General features: G+C 34.2%; 2 protein-coding genes across 11 annotated transcripts in view; both read right to left on the bottom strand.

The window, feature by feature from the left end:
• Nucleotides 1-8,128: 8,128 nt before the first annotated feature.
• LOC111696910 (apoptotic chromatin condensation inducer in the nucleus) lies at nucleotides 8,129-16,307 on the bottom strand. Of its 10 annotated transcripts, none has more exons than XM_023466692.1 (9): nucleotides 16,224-16,307; nucleotides 15,262-15,319; nucleotides 14,469-14,665; nucleotides 13,719-13,784; nucleotides 13,031-13,304; nucleotides 12,716-12,961; nucleotides 12,442-12,636; nucleotides 12,140-12,347; nucleotides 8,129-9,923 (listed from the first exon to the last, which is right to left on the bottom strand). In XM_023466692.1, the coding sequence occupies exons 4-9, from the start codon at nucleotides 13,772-13,774 to the stop codon at nucleotides 9,061-9,063; spliced, it is 1,842 nt and encodes a 613-aa protein (XP_023322460.1). In that variant the 5' UTR covers nucleotides 13,775-13,784; nucleotides 14,469-14,665; nucleotides 15,262-15,319; nucleotides 16,224-16,307; the 3' UTR covers nucleotides 8,129-9,060. The 10 variants fall into 10 exon arrangements, with proteins under 10 accessions (XP_023322460.1, XP_023322458.1, XP_023322457.1 ...); XM_023466690.1 differs by having other exon boundaries at nucleotides 15,262-15,340; nucleotides 16,233-16,307; XM_023466689.1 differs by having other exon boundaries at nucleotides 16,233-16,307.
• The window catches only part of LOC111696912 (zinc finger CCCH domain-containing protein 18), a gene marked incomplete in the record, with an annotated part of 6,679 nt that continues 2,862 nt past the window's right edge, over nucleotides 16,304-20,120 (bottom strand). The window contains 4 exon segments of the mRNA XM_023466700.1: nucleotides 16,304-17,082; nucleotides 17,912-17,965; nucleotides 18,744-18,996; nucleotides 19,306-19,488. Of these exon segments, the coding sequence (XP_023322468.1) occupies nucleotides 16,870-17,082; nucleotides 17,912-17,965; nucleotides 18,744-18,996; nucleotides 19,306-19,488 (703 nt within the window).

The following is a 20,120-nucleotide window of genomic DNA, read 5'->3' as shown; positions in this document are numbered from 1 at the left end:
TATATATTGGTTTTGAGAGTGTATATATACATTTAATGGAAGGAAATGTAAAAACAGGAAGAAAAGTGCTCTTTCCTGTTCTCTGCGTGCACGGAATAATTCTACAATAATGTCCCCCTCTCCCCCCCCCCTCTGCAGCAGGAGATGGGGGGGGGGGGGGGGGCAAATAGAAATAAAATATTTGGCTTAATATAGGGGAAACCTGATAACATTGGAATGCAAAGACGAATTTAAATTAACTAAAAATTTGCATTCTGATACCAAATATATTCCTGGTTTATCTAATTTAAGGCAGGCAAATAAGAAAGGAAATGGGAAATATAAGAGGGGATATTTATGAACAAGACAGGGAAATGAGAAATATAAGAAGTAGATACTTATGAACAAGACAGGGAAATGAGAAATATAAAAAGGGGATATATTTATGAACAAGACAGGGAAATGAGAAATATAAGGGGATCTATTTATGAACAAGACAGGGAAATATAAAATAATAAGAAGGGGATATATTTATGAACAAGACAGGGAAATGAGAAATATAAGAAGTAGATACTTATGAACAAGACAGGGAATTGAGAAATATAAGAAGTAGATATTCATAAACAAGACAGGGAAATGAGAAATATAGGAAGTAGAAATATTTATGAACAAGACAAGGAAATATAAGTAGTGGATATTTATGAACAAGACAGGGAAATGAGAACTATAAGAAGTCGGCATATTTATGAACAAGACAAGGAAATGAGAGATATAAGTAGTGGATATTTATGAACAAGACAGGGAAATGGAAAATTAAAGAAGTGGAAAAGGGAATATTTCGGAACAATACTGGAAATGGGAAATTCCTCAAGTTATTCTCAGTGGGTAATAAAATACAATAACAATAAAAAGTCAAGATCGGAACCTTTGTTTATCTTAAAAGCTTCATCCGATTTCCAATGTGGACATTTTTAAATTTCAGGATCACTGCTTTATCTCTCCAGTAAAGTTATTTATACAGGGTGTGACCATCGCAGGATGTTAAAAATGTAAAATTCACGTGAGCGTGAAAAATACAAAAACAAGAAAGATGAAGTCCGGATTCACTTTGTCTCCATTGGGCAAATCAAAATATATTTACAATGTGTTTCTGGGGGAAGATGTTAAAAATCAGACATGAACAATTGGATAAAACTGTTTGCTCCACACAAAAGGTAACTGACTTCCGTATAGTTTATAGATTTAAATATTATCTCACATTATTGGTGGTGTATTTTTCGACCTACACATATCCGCTATACTCCACTTCTGACCTACGCCAAATCCGCTATACAACACATCCGACCTACTAGCACGTGGTTTTACAGCTGCGATATGGACATGTGGCCGCAGCGCCCGGCCCCCTAGCCTGTCTTAGCCGCAGCGCTCGGCCCAAAAATTGTCTTAACCTAACCTAACCCTCAAATAATACAAAAATAAACAGCTGGCGTAGGTCCGATATTGCAGTAGGTCGGAAAGTTAGTAGGTCGGAAGTTCAGTAGGGGGGATATTGCGTATAGACGATGTAACATTACCCATATTTTTATCTTCCAAAAATAGTTGTCAGAGGAAGACGATATCTAACAAAATCTTAAGCTGCTGATTTTATTAAATATTTTTTAATGACCATTCATTTCTCGAGTGGCATGTCCGATTCATACCTTAGTTAATCAGGCCTTGAACTCTTTACCAGCATTAAATAGTTAAGTTGACCCTTTCCTGAATTACGTTTACAGTCCCTTTAAATTTAATCTTTAGATTACAAAAAGCATTGATATAGGAAAGGAAGACTTTTAAAGACCTCAGTTTTAATACAAGTTATGCTCCAGCTGTTAGAGTATTTAATATTCAGTTGTTTTAATTTTTGTTTAGCTTTTGGTCAAAAACCTTGCAATGAATGTATGTATGTCACACTTTTGAGCGGTTTGTGTGTACTCAATGTTCGTTCTCATTAGTTATCAATGAATGTACAATTACTTAATCATGAGCGCGTCCCAACAATAGTGCGTCCTTATTTGATGCTCTGCACCATGGTGGAACTCAACTCTTCATAAAGGACTGGAGCCCGTAGTTATTTGCCCAGGTCTTCTAGTCGTAGTTCAGAGCTTGAAGATGGGAGAACAGGTTCCTCTTCAGTTTGCTGATATCACCGCTGATGGGGAGATGAAGCTAACCAGCGTGGATCTCCCTGTTTCCAGTCAGGAAACTAGTTAACGGCGGAAATACTTAAGCTCTATTTCCGCAGATTCTTCATCCTCTTATGTGATATTTCTGGGAAACTCATTTTCTTCAATGAAGTTCCTGGTTGACACAGAAGCTTCAGTCCCAACCGTCTTCCCTTGGTGTTGGAGTCCATCTAAAACCGCCGACGGCTCAGCCATGGATACTTTTGATTACCGCCGATTTGAGGTGTTTTCTCCTTGCTGCTGTCGCACTGCAAACGAGACAGAAGGAGAAAGAAAAATTTATGCGTCATCACTGGTACAACTTTGCGATCTCCTCAAGTTTAATTTTTTGCACAATTATGAGAAAGGATACTTTATTTGGTTACATACTATAAATTCAAAACATTTTTGTCATTCTCAAAAACTTTTAAATTTTAGGAGTTATGATTGAAAACATAATAAATTTCAATTTTACAAGCTATTTCAAATCAAATCAAATCAAATCAAATCAAATCAAATCAAATCAAATCAAATCAAATCAAATCAAATCAAATCAAATCAAATCAAATCGAATCGAATCGAATCGAATCGAATCGAATCGAATCGAATCAAATCAAATCAAATCAAATCAAATCAAATCAAATCAAATCAAATCAAATCAAATCAAATCAAATCAAATCAAATCAAATCAAATCAAATCAAATCAAATCAAATCAAATCAAATCAAATCAAATAATCAAATCAAATCAAATCAAATCAAATCAAATCTATATATTTGTCCCAAGCCAAAAACATAGAAAATATCCTATTTTAAAACATATTTATGAAACTTGAGAAGGGGAGGCATTGATAGACAGGGGCTGTTTAACACGCAGCCTCCCACTGGAGAATCAGTTTTTGCAATGATGCTGACTTGAAGAAGAGGTGCTGCTGGATGTCATGCTGCTCATGGGATGGAGGGAGCTGGATATACTGGAGGATACAGTTCATAAACGTACAGGCATCCGTCAAGGAGAGGTCGGGTACCTTCATTCCCGGGGTGGAACACATAAAAATAAATGAGAGATAAAGGGAGGAGCAAGAATTTCAAAATAGTTTTTCACATTGAAAATCTTTAAGATTATCGAGAAGTTTGGCTTTTAACGATTGTTTAAAAATGGGGTTTTGAGAGCTATTTCTTTAAATTCATACGAAAGAAAATTCCAAGCAGTGGGAAATGATGAGTAAAAAGGAAATTGTCTAAAAAATTCTGTTCTTACTCACGGCACATAAAAGTCATTTAAATTTCTCATAAAATAAAGGTTTCCATAAAGTGTAGCATTTCTTACAAATAATTCATCAAAAGAACTAGGCAATAGAGAATGATTGAACAAATGCATAAATTGAAGTTTTTGCTGTAAGATCAGCTCAGGTAAAGGTATTTACTTTAGTTTGAAGTAGTTGATCACTGATCAGCTAGTATAAGCGTAATTGGTCGTACCACCCAAAAGACACAAAAATGAAATTTTTTCGGATGTAGAAAAAAACAATGCTAGTTGCTATAATCTGAACAAAGGCCTTTATCCCTTGCAGCTTATGGGTTGCAAAGTTATAGGTTGGTAACCTTTGAAAGATGATTTTTAATCTATGGATTTACTTTAAATGTAGTGAGACCATATTTAATAATAAAAAGCAAAAAGTAGTTGAACTACATTAACTTTAAGGCTGAACCATTTCCCTTTAACTTGAACAACCCTATGGACCTTTTTGAGCTCATTTTTATATGAATTGTTCACAAATATGATTCAGACTTAATTGAACAAAAAAACTTCGAAATTCGAGAGATTATACTTTTAAAGCTTTTTAGTTCTTTTAGATGCTAGATAACAGTGGAAAGAGTAATTATGGCCATGATATGTCTTTTAATGTTGTAATTCACAGATTACTTATTCATAAAATATATTTATCCCTGAAGAAAAATAAACAATACAAAATTATAAATCTCATTTAATCTAAAATTTTCAGAAAAAAATATGGATGCCCTTATTTATTCGCTAGCTTATTGTATATATTTTTATTTAAAACCTTGGTTTTTACTTGTGCATTTAGTATGTATAGGTATTATTGTTTTAGATGCACATTACCCTTACAGCCTTTCCTTTTCCTTGGCAAAATAATTTGAATTTAGATTAGATGTCTGTATGGTGGAGACGAGAGCAAATATATATAATATATAGACAGGGGTATATAGGTCAACTTTAAAACTAACCACGGACATTCAAAATTAAATGTCGGCATCATCTGGTTTATTGATTTTAAGATTTTTAATATTTATTACGGTGCGTAAGTTGCGTTTCGAGCAGGTATTTAGTGTAATTAGTCTCTCGGTCCCTATACAGACTAGGATATAGTATCCATGATCCAACCCAAGCCAGCCTGTTGAAACGTGTCATTTACAAAGATCACGAAATTGTTTAAACTGATAAATATATTCTATAATATCATAAGATGGTACATTACTGAAAATTGAATGGATAGATTATGAAAAAAGTGTGCGTTTTTGTTTTTAAATATAGAAAATTTTCTGGGTAAAAATCTCATACTTTGGTTGAAAATAAAAAAAGAAGAAATTTTTATTAATTATAAGTTGAAATCTGAAAGTTGCGTTTGATAAGTTATGTATTGGTAGATAAAGAAACATAGATTATTGAAAATATAAATCTACGCTAATAAATATGGGAATAATGATATTTAAAGAGGTACGTTGATATTGTTGATACATGAAGTTAAGGATGATATTTCAATTAAGTTGCAAAGTTGATAAGAGCAGTTTATAGGATTGATACATAAAGATCAGTTAAGGTTGATACATAAAGAAGTTGAGATTGATACATGAAGTTATGATTGATATCTTAAAAGTTAATGTTGATACATAAAGAAGTTAGAAGAAGTTGATGTTGATACATAAAGTTAAGTTGAGGTTGATACATAAAGAAGTTTAAATTGATGCATAAAGTAGTTAATGTTGATACATAAAGAAGTTAAGGTTGATACATAAAAAAGTTAAGATTGATGCATAAAGAAGTTGAGATTAATATTTGTAGGTATTTATAGGTTTTTGAATAAAAAGCTTAAGGTTGATAAAAGTAGGAATCTACCATTATAGATTCTGCTAATGCTATATAGGTTGATAAATAAAGAAAATTAAAGAACTAATCTTAGTAAGTAAATAAAAGTCTATGATCATAAAACCATGGAAACTTATGTTGAACCATAATACAGTTTTGATTAATACAATTTAAGAAGTTTAAAATGAAGCAGGAAAGAACCAAGTTTAGAATGATATTAATAGAGATATCAACCTTTACATTGGTAATCTTGACATTTAAAGGTAAAATGTAATCAATAAAGCTTGAAATTAAGTCAATTGAAAAAGTTTTCGTTACAATTTATGCAGATCACTTATTCAAAGTTTTTTTTTTAGGAATTAATGATTCTCGAAATAAAAGGTTTCAAGTCTTGTTCTCCGATTCTTAATCCTAGATCGATACCCTGCTACATATTTGGATATTTTTTAAGCTTTCTATAGTTAAACTTCTCTTTATACGATTATATTCCCACCCAGCTATGATAGGCCTGGTAACACGTTCTCTCTCTCTCTCTCACTCGCTCTCTTTCCTCTATTGATAACTACTTATTCTTACAACTAAATAAATTCTGAAAAAATAGTTTTTTTTTGAAAAAAATATGGTCGAAACTGACCATTTAGACCATGAGATTTTCTCGAAAAATGGTTTAAATCAGGTTTGAATATTAGTTCAGGGGTGAAGCGAGGGGTTTAAAATATTATAAAATTGTATGAATACAGTAGTGTGAGGCTAGAACCTGGGTTCTCTCTTTACTCCACTAACATGCAGAAGAACAGGGTGATTCAATTGTAAACAATTAAAAAACAATAAAATTTAACCAAACAAATATGATTAGTTTTCTTGATATTTAATATTTTTGATTATACAACTGTAGATAATCATTAAACATAAATTATTTTGAATTTTTAAAATATATCTTTTATTAAATCTTTTAAATATATCTATAAGAATTGAAAATTTCTTGTAAATTATGATGTTTAAATTATATGAAACATATTATCTTGCCAAATTTTTGCGGTCCCCCCCCTCTGTTCACCTCCCGTCTCGAGGAACCCTGCCTCGCTACAATGGATGCAAATGGTAAGGGGGCAGTTAGGTGGAGGGTAACTAGGACCGGGGGAGGGGGGATACTAGGGGGTAGGCGGGAATAGGTCCAACTCTCACCACTTTTAGCGATATTGCGTTTAACCCCAAATATTAACCACGCTAACTGAAATCTAGTTAAATATACCATCAGATTAGAACAAATCAGAGAAAACCACAAACATGTTTATTTAACTGTTCTGTGGAGATATAAGGATTGTTGTTTTTATATATCTGGGTATATGAATACAGTAGGCACAGAGACAAGGAATAAAATCAATATTGAACCCTACTCAGACATTAACGCATTCTAGACACATCTTACCAAACCATACTTTAACCAGCTAACAGCATTGTCATAAACCATAAATACAAACCATAAATTAACCAGGATTTAATATTATATAAACCCGAAAACCCGACAAAATGATTTGATGAAAAAATCAAAAAAAAAATTAAGAACCACCCCCCCCCCTCCCCGTCTTGGCTTCTTTCAATGGTTTGAAGCTTGTTCTAAACCTAATATAACTCCTAGTCTCCAATAAAACTCGAAAATATTTAAACCTGTCAACCCGTATCCTTTTACAAACCTGGCTGGAGTCATAAACTCTCAAACCTATAATTAGCCTCAACTTATCTTTCCCATAGCCCAGCAAACATTTGAAATTAAACCCTTTTAGTCAGATTATACAGATATTAGATAGCCAATTATCACATCCGCGCCATATCCTATCCTTTTATCCACTCCTCATCCATGTATGATGTATTTTCTCCTATTCCTTATACTACTCCATATCCCTGGACCCTTAAACCTTCCCGTATCCTGTGTTATACCCTTAAACCTTCCCGTATACTGTTTTATACCCTTAAACCTTCTCGTATCCTGTGTTATATCCTTAAACCTTCTTCAACCCATGTATCCTACCCTTTACCTAAAACTACTCAATATTTACACCCGATATTCTATTACCTACTCCATATCCTTGTATCCATGTCCTATCTATCCTTAAACCTACTCTGTATCCCTGTCCAGGCGCGTCCAGCCCCCCCTGGCCTTAGAATGCTGTTATTCTAAATAAAGTCTACTGCATGTCCCGTAGGCTTGTTTACTGCAAAGCGGAGGCTCTTACAGCATGGCGGTCTGGGAGGCTCGTGTCTGCACGGCGGAGGCTCATGGCGTCGCAGGGTTCCCTCCCTCTTTCTACCCCTATCTTTCAACATATACTTCAATCCCTTGTAACTTATCCATCCTACCCCGTGTCCCTGGAACATACCCTATTTTTTAACCTACTCGATATTCCTGTCATCTTTGACCCCAGTCCATTTCCTCGTATTGTTACTTGAATATTTCAGGTTTTTGGATGTTGTAATTGTATCATTTGACAAATATGAAGAGACTATAATACGCGCTCGACAATCAAAACGGCTGTAACTGGACCGACTTCAGTCTTAGTATTAGTCTGTATGAGATGCATTAAATTACATACAATTTAAAGATAGGGTTCAATGTTCACGTTAGAAAGTTGAATTCTACCATCCCTCTTCATACGAGCTTTAACTTAAAAGCCACGATTCTATCCTGGTATCCAAGTCAAGAGGTTGTACTTATTATGCGAAGTAGAGAAAACTAATTTAGTACGGATCTAGCCTGATTTGACTGTTACTAAAACACATGTTGTCATCTGAAAATATGGCATACAATGATACAACACATGGATAAAATAATAAAGAACGTTTAATATCACCGTGAAATATTTATTAACTAGTTTACCTTGGTATAAGGTATATTCAATTATGCTTGAATAAGATATAAAACAATATGTATACTTCCATACAGAACCAAACAGTAACAAGATCGTTATCTTAACTCCTCCTCCGATTTAATCCCCTTTAATCCCATTCGGTTAAAGGATTTTGTACTCCGTCAGACATAAACCCGCCAGGTTTCAGGATTACTCGGCTTGATATCATTTCGTCAAAACTTTTCACTTCGACAGATAATATCCCTTGCGGTTTAGGGGTTCCCGTGACTGATTTCATCCCTTCAGGTTTGGAGTTGCATTTCTTTCTCCAAAGCATTCCCTTCTCCGCGCCGTTTTGATCCCTTTCGGTTTGGGTTACTCAGTTTCTCTTCGTCAGTTCTGGAGACTTCTTCCTCCTTGTTCATTGAAACCAGCACGTTTGGGTTGAAGTCCTATGCTTCTACATTTCCATCAAATTGTCAGTTCATCCCTCTCCATATCGTGAGGGTAATCCAGATGGTTTTATTTAGTAAACCTACTTAAGAAATCCATGACTTGTAATTGTAGTACACACAATTCAACAGGGTTGTATCACTGGGGTTTCTCAACCCAAACCTTTTATTTGTACTCGTGCACTTTCCAGTGATTTACAGGACTTTTGTCTTGGATCAGTCATGGTTTTTTTAATGGCAGCAAACTCGGGAGTAGAAAAAACCCATCCTGACGAGAGTCGAGTTTCATCACTGATCAGGATTTGTTAATCGGATGAGGAGATAACTTCGGGTTATCTTGTAGTCAAGAGTTCGTCTCCCGCCCTCTAGTCACACATTTCAGGATCACACGATTAGAGTTTTATATTTATCACTTTTGTAATTGTCCAACTCTAGATTACGTGTTTATAAGGTAGCGTGGATAGGAGTGCTTTCATTTCTTTCCCTGCCATGATTGTGCTAAACTACCAGGAGGAATCATGTCTAGTAAATATTGTCTCTGTAACTGCTCCGCAGCCTGCCGTTGCAGCTCATACATTTGATTAGCAGCTGATTGACTGCTACTACTAGATTTACCGCCACCGCCGGCGGAACCGGAAGAACCGTTTGTACCGCCACCCGCCGCACCCATCAACTGTGCCATCGCCAGTGCTTGGTAAGTCGGGTACATCATCATCGCCTGTGACATTGCTGCCAGTTGAGACATACTGTTCGCGGCGCTGTTTGCGTTACTGTTGCTGTTTCCTTTACTGCTGTTGCTGTTCGATGACGCAGCGGCTCCCGATCCACCGTAGAGAAGCTGTTGCTGGGTAGCAGCTGCCTGGAGAGCAGCCAGGCTTGCAATATCAAACCCTTGAAGGTTAGAGGCAAGATTGGACATAGAGCTGTTTGAGTTTTTGTTGGATGAGGATCTGTTGGATGAGTTGTTTAAGTACGAGGAATAAATAGAATCTGGCGTCCTAGCGGACTTTGAACTTTGACTGGATTGGTGACTACTACGGTTAGTTCTGTTGTCTGAATGTCTGTAGGACGAAGACGTCGTAGTGGCTGGCCGGCTCACACTGGGAGAACGAGATCTAGATACTGTAACCTCTAGTCCAATCTTCTTAGAGTTACTGGGTACTACGGTGTCCAAGCTAGCGCCCTCGGGTAAACTGGCGATCTTTGCCTCCAGCTCCTGCTCTTGCTGGAGCGCTTTCACAAATGCAGCTTTGAGTCTATTGGTGTGCTCAGCCTTTAGAGCTTTCTTTTGGTTACTGGTCACACACTGCTCACAAATAACACGAACTTCTTTACCTGAAATATTAACAATTAGTGGCTGCATTTTTTCCTTCAAAAAGAAAACCTACAAGTGCTTAGAATTAATTTATTTTTTAATCTTCTTAAAATACAAATACGAGAGATCGGTAAAAATCTCTTGATCTCTAATTGACTACACAAGGTTTAGCATCATAAGTGCAAAAATAGATTAAGTCGTGAAAAAAAAAATATATCCTTCTTTGACACATATTATCAATAAACTTTTAGGTGGTCTAATGCCAAATTCTACATAAATGATGAAACATTTCAGCGCGAAAAAAAACTTAACTGAAACAATCTGAAAGATTTTAGATCAGTTGAGAAAAGTTTTATAAGAATTACTACATACATAAAACAATAAGTAATTTGACACTAGATACAGTTTATATAAATTAACAGCTAAGGTTATGACTTTAATGCACTTGCAGTGATAAAGAAAATCAAAGGATCATTTATAAAAAGAAAAAGGGAAGATTAAACTAAATTTAAAATTTAGCTCTTGATGTGAGTTTCTTTTACTGTAACTTTCCTGCACTTTTATACATTTATCTTTATTTTCGAGGAAATAAAAATATAAATATTTCCGATTCAGCATGTCCTTGACCAAAATTAGCTGTTGTATATTGTATTAACAATAAAAACACTTGTGACAATTGCGCATTATAAAACTGCCCCCCCCCCCATCCCTTTACATAAGTGTACAGTGGTTCTAGAAGACGATTTCTCGGACATTTTCCATGTCAGACTTTAACCTTTTTTGCTTTTTAAGTTTAAAAAGCAACATTGTTTAAAAATAGTTCTCTTTGTAAAGTGGCGAACTATAAGGACATCCAAAAAACATTCTTTTTAATTCAAAACTAGCCGAATATGATTGAAAGATGTACGAACAAGAAGAAAATGACGAATAAGAAATATAGAAATCTCAAAATAATTCCATCTGATATCATATAAATATTTAAAATATTGTAAAATTTAATTAAAATATTTAAGTTAAAAAGTTTCAATCCCCCCACCCCACGGAAAAAGAGATTCTCCGTTTAGATATTGGCTCTCGGCTACCAGTACTAAATATTTAATATTAACAAGTTATGTTTAACAAACTAAATTGATTATCGATCCACCCTGGAAATTAAAGTGAATGTCTATTTAAAATTCAACAATTGTCCGATTAAAAAAGTGTCACAATCGGATTTAAAGGTAACATTTAAGAAATGCTTTTGTTTGAAGCAAAAACGTGCAAAAAATAATCTATAAATTAAAAAATCTCTAAATTGTTACGACAAGCAAGAATATGACCCAAGTTTCCTAGAAATGTTTAGAGAAAAAACGGAATTTTGTACATTTTGTTTCTCAGTTAGCGTGAGGGGAATGTTTCAAGCATATCAATAATTCGCTTATTATTACGGTGACTATCTTTGAGAATTTGTTCACTTCGATATATATTTGCAATTACGTTTTTTCTCAATTAATTGCAAATAAATTATAAATATTAGGAATGTAAAATAATGTTATGTTAACATTGTACAATTTAAGACCGGAGTTACTTTCCAGTAATATGATTTCACCCAGATACGGACAGGATTTCCCCCCTCCTCCCCCGAAGAGAGGGGGGGGGTCAATAATAATGGCCTTCACATGTAACTGTTTAACTTGGTATTGATTTTAATCTTGCTCTCAAATCCTTCCTACTTTTCTCCGACCTCAACTATTTTAAATTCCGAGAATCCAGACTTTAGCCTCTACCATACAAATATATATTATTCACTACTCTAACACAAGAAAAATAAATATCTTCGATATTCAGTAATTTTGCCATGGTTGAAGATAAAAATAAAGCTCAACTAGATCATTAAAAAAAATCGAATGTTTAAAAAATTTAGATTTTATGATTATGAATATGTTGACTTGACTGTAAAATGTAGGATACCATATTGGATTTTTCATAGCTCTATATTTGGGATAAAATAGAAAATCTCAGAATAACAGGTTAACAAGTCACCTATAAAATTCAGAAAATGTAGGGCACGTATTTTGGCTTTAAAATTTTGATGATAATTCATTGCGATATAGGACCCTCTTTAACCATTTTACCACGTTTTCTGTGAGCCGAAATATGAGATGATACATTCTCAGATTAAAACATCGACGGTCCTATCACGTTGAGTTTCCACAAAAAAATACTAAGGATATCCCGAGAGATAAGAATATCCTACCTTTGACCGCCTTGTCCCACTTCCAGGTCGGAGTGAAGTCGGTCTGGCATTGAGAGCAAGTGAAGGGAACAGGCATTGAAGGAATAACAGCGTCTAGGTTAAGAATCCTTGTCACACACTCCTCTAGACCGGTCAGATAGATGAACTCAGTGTTCGCAGGGTTAGGGATAAAATGCATCTCTGGTGGAGGAGGCTTAGGGGGAGGAATCTGAAATAAACAAAATAAAAATTTACAAAAAATGGCGAGAAAAAGCGGGGAAATTTAATATAAAAATGTTTGAAAATCGCATGTAATGTTTGACCTGCAACAAGGTTTTCTCCAGTTGTTTTCGTAGTGCGAGCTTAGCAGCGGCTTGTCGTTGCTGCTGCGTCTGAGAATCTTCCTTCTTCTGCTGCTCAGTTTTCTTCTCCGCGTGTGCCGCGAGCAGCCGTGAGTCGAGTCCAGCGCTCAGCAGACTTGAACTTAGCGAGTTAGAATTGGTCTTCGCCAACATCTTCTAAATAATACAACTAAGTTAAATTTGAAAACTATAAGAGTAAAAATAAAACATCTATAACAAGTCGAGGATAACTTACAAGTTTTTCAGAGTTGAGCATATCATTTGATGAGTTTTGTCTCTGTAGGTTCTTTGGATCATTTTTCTGTGGTGGTTTAGAAGCAGTTAAGGTAGCTCCTCCCCCCAGACTTGTCACTTCACGGGGTAGCTGCTGGGACTGCTTCAGCTTCTTAAGCAGCACCAGCGCCATTTCTTCATTTTTTAATTCACTCTTCAGTTTTTTCACCAGTTCCAATCGCTCTCGGAGTTCAGAGCTTGAAATTTCCTGCGAAAATATTAAAATAAATAACTATTTTTAAAAGTAAAACATGTGAATTATAGGATAGAATCTTACTTTGGGCGAGGGTATTTGAATTTCATTTTCATCGTCATCGTCTATTTCTTCCTCCTCCGACTCCATCTCGATCCCGTTGGAGTTGTTTAAATGGTTTCCGATCCTCCCGAGGGAGTTGTTTAGGTTCGGTCGTTTCGCAGGACTCGGTTTGGACAAATAGTCCTCCTCTATCACGATGTCCGGACATTCTACGTAAGATTTGTCCTCACGTTTCCGTCCTGATCTTCTTCTAGTTTCTAGCAGATCATCTAGTTGGGATTGTTTCGTCTTTCCTCTGAAACAATGACAAACGTTAAACATAAAATGTTGATTATTTGGCGCTTATTTTGTCACGATAAATTATATAAATTTCCCAATTTAATATTTTTTATTAATGGGTTATACTTTTTTATCTGAATTGATCTAGCAAATAATATGCAGCAATTTCTAAATCGGCCGTACATACTTTAAAAACAGTTAAGTAAATTTTTTATTTTTATTTTTTAGTACTTTTTAATGCGAGTTTAGGCCATTAAAACTACAACTAAAGAGAAGTGGTGTATAAAAGCAAGAGAACCCCAGATCAAAAATATTTTTATTTACTTTTATTAAAACCGTCAAAAAAAGATATAAACACCGAAACTATCTCATTAAATATTGCAAATACTAAAAAATTTCAAGAATTAATAAAAAAAGGTTTTCTTCTTACTTCAATGAGAAGTCTACTCCGAAGGGGTTTGTATCCACCTCCATTGGATCACTCATCACTCTGAAACTAAAATAAAAATATTTTGTTAAAAAAACAGTCAAATTTTGAATCATTTAAAGATCAATGAAAAAGGTATTTTAATTAAACTAAAATATATTATTCATGTAATTAGTTTCATGATAATAATATCTTTTTTGTCATTTAAAAAAAAATTAACATTATGAAAATCTTCTTTTCAAATTATTAAGTGAACTAAATATTCTGATCCAACTGAAAAATATTAACTAAATTGTCTTGTGTAAAAAAATGATAAAATTGATATTTTTTTTGTTGTAATTTATATTCTTTTTTAAATAAAAATTATGTTTTATCGTTTTTAGAACGCAAAAGTATGCTTAAAAGTGAGAAAAGTGTACTAAATATTTGTGTTGTAACCTATACTAGAGTACACAGTATATCAGCTGGCCGGTATTTATTTAAATGTACGCAAAATACCGGCAAAACATTATTTCTCTGTTTCTACACACTTTTCTGTCATAATTTTGGTATATAATTGCCCAAAAATGGTCAAAGTTTGAATTCATTGAAATTGGTCAACTTGCAGTGTCACAAATATCTTGAGGCATATACACAAAGCGACTTGATAATTGCACTCAATTTTTATCTGATTTTCTCTCAGGAAATCTGGGGTCAGGTCATATTTTGATTTTCAAAAATAAACATTTTTGAAAAGTCCATCACTCATCGTACCTTTTGAAGTTCACCAACTTGAATTTTGAGGCGTAGGATTGCGTTAAGGATTAAATTAAGAAGCCGAAATGATGTGTATGATCCACAAAATGGCGGTCTAATGTTGATGAAACTACGGCAGGGGTCACCACACTCACAGACCAGTCCCAGCCCGGTACCTTCAGAGTCTACTCCCTTGCATTAAAGGTTCTCAGCATCTGGGGAAATATTTATGAGCCTAGACTCGAATCTACGCAAACCTTATTACCCCTAATTTATGGAATTAAGCCAACAATAAAAACCATGTTTGCAAATATGGGCAAAAATGAAAGCGACGCAGCCATTACACGTACTTCACACATAACATACTGATAGTCTAACATTTTCAAATACGAGATAGATTTTGCTTTGCGTCATGAATTCAGTTACATGGACGCAAAAATTTGGGGATGTGGTAACAAAAATGATTATTTACTCTCTCAAAAAATTGTAACTGAATAAGTGTCCCGCTAAGTACGTAGAGTGAACAGTATCCCCCCCCCCACACCCCATTTGATCAAAATAGAAAAGATAAATATAACGTTAAAAAGTGAGTTCTATGTATTTTGTATATGCAGTATAAAACGGTGGAATTATTTTTGTTTAAGCTTTCATTATTTTTTTAGTTAGATCTTTTGGAATGTCATTAGAGATTTTACATTTTAGCAACGAATTAGTTTTTTTATTTATTGTTAAAGCTCAATGTAAGCTTAATTAATACTTTTTAAATTGCTCCCTGAACTAACTTGGAGAAATATATAGTAAAAATACATACCAATTTTACGACATTTGTTCCACACATTTCTGCACACCACTGTTATATCCAGTCCCCCCTCATATTAAAAATTCATCATCTAGGAGGGAAGATGGAGAAAATGTTTACAGAGTAAAAGCTATATCCTAGCCCCGTTAATGTGAAAATCCCAATATCACAGTATTACGTTCCAAATGATAAAAAGGGTGTCCTAAAACATGGGAATTGAGTGGATTCTGATAGTTTATAAGTTACATACAAATGTCTTATGAAAGATTTTGCGTAATTTGAGCTTTCCAAAATGTAGTGTGCCTACTTTGTATCTTCAAAATTGACGGAGATATCAAAATTTAAACAATTTTTTTTGTAAACAAATTTGAATCTGGACAAATATCTCAAAATTTACGACAATTTTGATGTCAGATAATCGGTAAACCACAATTTTAACATGCCCGAGACAAGTAATAAAAGATAATTTTTTAACGGGGATACTACTTAAATTGAGTATTGACCGATATAAAAGTCGTCCCATAATTCCATGTTTATTAGGACACCAGTATGATTCGTATGCACTATTGTTAAATTTCTAGATTGAGTGTTAAATTCCGATAAGTCCTCTTCTCTTGCTGCAGCAACAAAAATGCGCAAAGAGGCAGAGAACCGACATTTAGAATTATCAGTTAAAGAGGAAAAACATGGACATTTAAATTCTGCTTGATCAGACAAAGCATATAGAGTAACGTTGGGAAAAGAATCTTAGACTCTATAAATTGAAATTCAGTTAAAAATACACTCAAATTCTATAGTCCCTTCCCTTTTTAAAAAGGCTAAATAATGTATGAACACTGAACAGGTAAAAAAATCCCATTTTAAATTGAAACGTTGTTAAGAATGAAGACCTTTATTTTTTGTAAATAACGACCCCTAAAAGAAACACTATTTACTTTTACATAATGATAATAATGATAATGTTTCCGATGTACCTGATTTACCTGAAAAAGGTCAGAATTCAAGAATCAGTTTAACACACCGCGTCGTCTCACATCAAATAATTTTCAACATATTCTGAAAATATAAATATCAAATATATATATTAATGTACATTGCATAAATTAACACGTGTACACTGTACATTGTACTTGTACCGTCATGTACAATCTGTATGTGCACAGTACAGGGCTTTACATATGTGTTTACAGTAAGCAGTACTGTACACTGTACAGTGTACACTAGTGACCGGTACTTACAGAAGAAAAACTGATATGAAAGTTGAAAACGAATATGCAAAATCAATAGTACAATATATATCTAACTTTCAAAGTGAAAGAATGTACAATAATACTTAAATTTCACTTGTTGATTTAAAATAAGTTAGAAAACATATTTTATGAAAACTTCTACTACAATTCAAGTATGAACGCAATGTACAATAATATAATATGCAATATATTGTACATTTAAAAATTAAATACATTAGGTAAATTGGCAGCTTTACATCTACTTTCTTGCTAATGCTCTATTAAAAATTAAAAAAAAAGATAATTCGCAAATTTGTATTTGTTAAAAAAGAGCTCCACTGGCTTTGACTCTTCAAATAGTTTAAAGGAAGAAATAGGAAACTGAAAAAGTTTATTTCTCCAACTTCGTTCTTTTTCTGTGAATTGCATCCTCTACAGCCTTCAGCTGTTTTAATAGTTCCTCTTTTCTCCTTGTCTTAGTATCACTTCCCCCGCCTGGTTTCTTCTCCTTTCCTTTCTCTTTTCCTTTCTCAGGCTTCTTCTCGTTAGCTATCACTTCAAGCAATTTTTTAGCTTTTACGGACTTAGCTTCAGCTTCTTTTGCCTGAAATTCAAACTAAATTATTTTTTTTAAAATAAAATTATTTTGTATAACACGTTGGCGTTTATGAATGCATTTTTATTCCTAATGCATGGGGATGGGGGGAGAAAAAATAGTGGATAAAAATGTTTAAGTTTAATATATTTTTTAAGGCTGGAATTTCATTCGTCTTCCACGGACCACAACAAAACTCTGCATGTGGTCATGACAAGAAAGTTCAAGGGTAAACTCTACAGAGACGGAGGTCGGAACTGAGTAGCAATAATCTTCAACGCTTAATCTTGATATCCAATACGGGTATGTTTAAATATCAATCTGTAGATTGCACAAGATGGAGAACGATGCTTGATCCAGAAATTTACAACATAAAAGTCTCACAAAGATTTACAGAAATATCGGATAAAAGAAGTATCTTGTAAACTCTGAAGATCGATTCATAATCTTATCGTGCGATTCAATCAATATTGAATACCATTATTTTTCCGATAACTTCCTAATATATATGAGAATAATATTTATCTTCTGTATCACAGATTTACCAAGAACTCGAATTTTCATTAAATCAAACTTAGTGAATCTTTTGTTAAATATAGAACTAGAATTTCCCTGCTAAAATATTAAAAACGATCAGTATGAATTCTGTACAGACGTCTCCAAAGTCTCATCCTTTGTGGATAACCCTGTAATAAGAAATCTTTGCATTCTTTTTATGGATTTAAAAATACAAAGGATGATTTAAAAAGTGTTCATTGAATGGACTTAAAAATGAAATTAGAGTTAATTTAAGATGCATATTTAGACTCCCACCCGGTTCTTTCAAGACGACATTTACCTGTTTAGCTTCAAGGTTGCTTTTTAATCTTTGTTTCAGTGTTTCCATCAACTCCTTAAACAGAATTAATTTGTTTATTTTTCAATATTTTAGGGTCTAGATAAGTTTAAGCGTTGTTAATTCTTCTGGATTCCCCCCCCCCCTCCTCCTCATCAGTCTTTTATGCAAGTTGAATGTATTTATTTCAATTCAATTCAATCTGTTCCTCAACATATTTTTATTTATAATTATCATGTTGATAACTATTTAGGTTTAGCCCTTATTCCAGGTTAGCGCATAAATTTCGATGACTAGAGATTTAACATGTCTTTACGTAGAAATAACCCAGCAAGAACAGAAAAATGAACCTAAGAAGGGGATGGGGGGAAATTTGATTTTACAGCAAAACATAAACCTTGACAATGAACACTGAACAGGCATTTTCCGACCTGTTTATTGCCATTTAGTTCAAGCCACCCGAACCACAGTTAGTGGTCTAATTTATTTTTTTATGTGCTGGCCTTGAAAACTTGGGCTATAAACTTATATAGCAACCTAATACCTTTACTCTCAGGTCTTTTATTAAGGGGGGGGGGGGCAGGACGCCACAGCCTTTGTAGGGTTAAAGATATGATAATATCAAAACTGCTATGCCTGGAACAAATTTTAACTTTTAGCCAACTTTACTCATTTTAGGTTTGTTTAACCAAGCTAAGAACATTCTCGTGGTTCAAGAGGAGTTCCCCATTAAAAATTTGAGACAAATCGGTTATGTGGTTTATGAGTTATGATTAGACATATAAATAAACAAACAGAGATTACTACTTTATATATTTAGATGTAAAAATGTTACCTCATTTTCCAGCTTCCTCTGTTTCACTGTCTCTGATGAATGCGGGTTTTCAAGTTTCCGTTTCCGAAGTTCTGTTTCCAGTTCCTCTCTACTCGAACCTAGCTTCTCTAAAACAGTCTGGTTCACCGGCTTCCCGGTAGCCGTCTTCAGAGTCAGCTTGATCTGATTTTTCGGTAGATTCATCTTGAAGGGTTCTTTATTCTTATCTTTAACTCCAACTTTACTCTGCTCACCTCGAGACGAGCTTCCACGTCTAAACATTACATTTTAAATCGAAAGTTTGCAACCTAACAAAAAAAATTTTTAATCGTTGTGATCGGACGATTTAATTTTGGCAAAAGAAATACAAAAAAATAAAAAATCACTCGTTGAAAATTTAATGCTGAATTCAAATGAGATAACCATTTTAAAATATCTAAAAATTTATGAATTAGAGATTGAAGCTCACCAAAACAGTTATAAAATGTTCAAGAACAGTTTTTAATCAAAGTCTATATCTTGTACAATTTCAATAAAAATTGGTGAGCTATCTTTGATCATGATTAAAAATAAATTTACTCACTTGTCTCCTTCTAATTTAATATTGAGCCCAGCTTCAGTTTTGACCCTGGTTGACCCCTTCTGCTGGGAAACAGCCGCCAACCTTTTCTGTAGCGGGGCCGTGTTCTTCACTGTTGGGGGTATAACAGGGTTTCCTCTGCGCGGTATTCCTTCAGGTGTAGTTGACCTACTCTTACTCTCAGATCTAGAACACACACACTCTTATGAGGCTAATTATGTTTCATAAAATTGATTTTTCAATTATGGAAAAAAGAAAAATGATCATTTACTTTCCTCTAACAACATTAATTTCTCTAATGCAAGTAACTTAATTTATTACCCTCCCGGTCGAGATTGGAATTGAGATCCAATTTTTTTAGTCAGAGAGTAGTGAATGTATGGGGAACAGTTTGCTAGGAGATATTAACAACTCTAGAAATCTAAATCACAGTGGCGGATATAAGGGGGGTTATTGGGGTTATTTACCCCCCCCCCCTAGAATCCTGGGGGTAATTACCCCTGAACATATATTCAGACCCTGAATAGCAGGGGTTACTCCACTTGCTGCCTCTTCAAGCTACAGTTGCCTTGACCCCTTCACTTCAAAAAAAAAAAATTCCCTATTGCTTTGTCTGCACTCAAGTGTAAAGACTTCTATTTTCATGATAGTAAAAGTTTTTGCGGCATTTTGCAGATGCCTAAACAGTTATAAACTTTGAAAACTGTTTAAAATTTAAACAAAAAATAGAAACGGAACTTATGTATATTGATAATTAGGTTGCTAACATGGCTGCGGAACACCATGAAAACAGAAAGGCTATCTAGCCTTGCACTCAT

This window comes from Eurytemora carolleeae, unplaced genomic scaffold (genome assembly GCF_000591075.1).
Source record: "Eurytemora carolleeae unplaced genomic scaffold, Eaff_2.0 scaffold271, whole genome shotgun sequence".
NCBI classification, from domain to species: domain Eukaryota; kingdom Metazoa; phylum Arthropoda; class Copepoda; order Calanoida; family Temoridae; genus Eurytemora; species Eurytemora carolleeae.
This window is presented reverse-complemented; position numbering and strand designations above follow the sequence as displayed.

What these genes read in the sequence shown, in the direction of transcription:
- LOC111696910 (XM_023466692.1), bottom strand. Translation starts at nt 13,774, where the DNA reads ATGAGTGATCCAATGGAGGTGGATACAAACCCCTTCGGAGTAGACTTC. An exon ending in TGCTCAACTCTGAAAAACTT is followed by an intron (nt 12,637 to 12,715) that starts GTAAGTTATCCT and finishes TGTATTATTTAG; the next exon opens with AAGATGTTGGCGAAGACCAA. An exon ending in GTGGGACAAGGCGGTCAAAG is followed by an intron (nt 9,924 to 12,139) that starts GTAGGATATTCT and finishes TTAATATTTCAG; the next exon opens with GTAAAGAAGTTCGTGTTATT.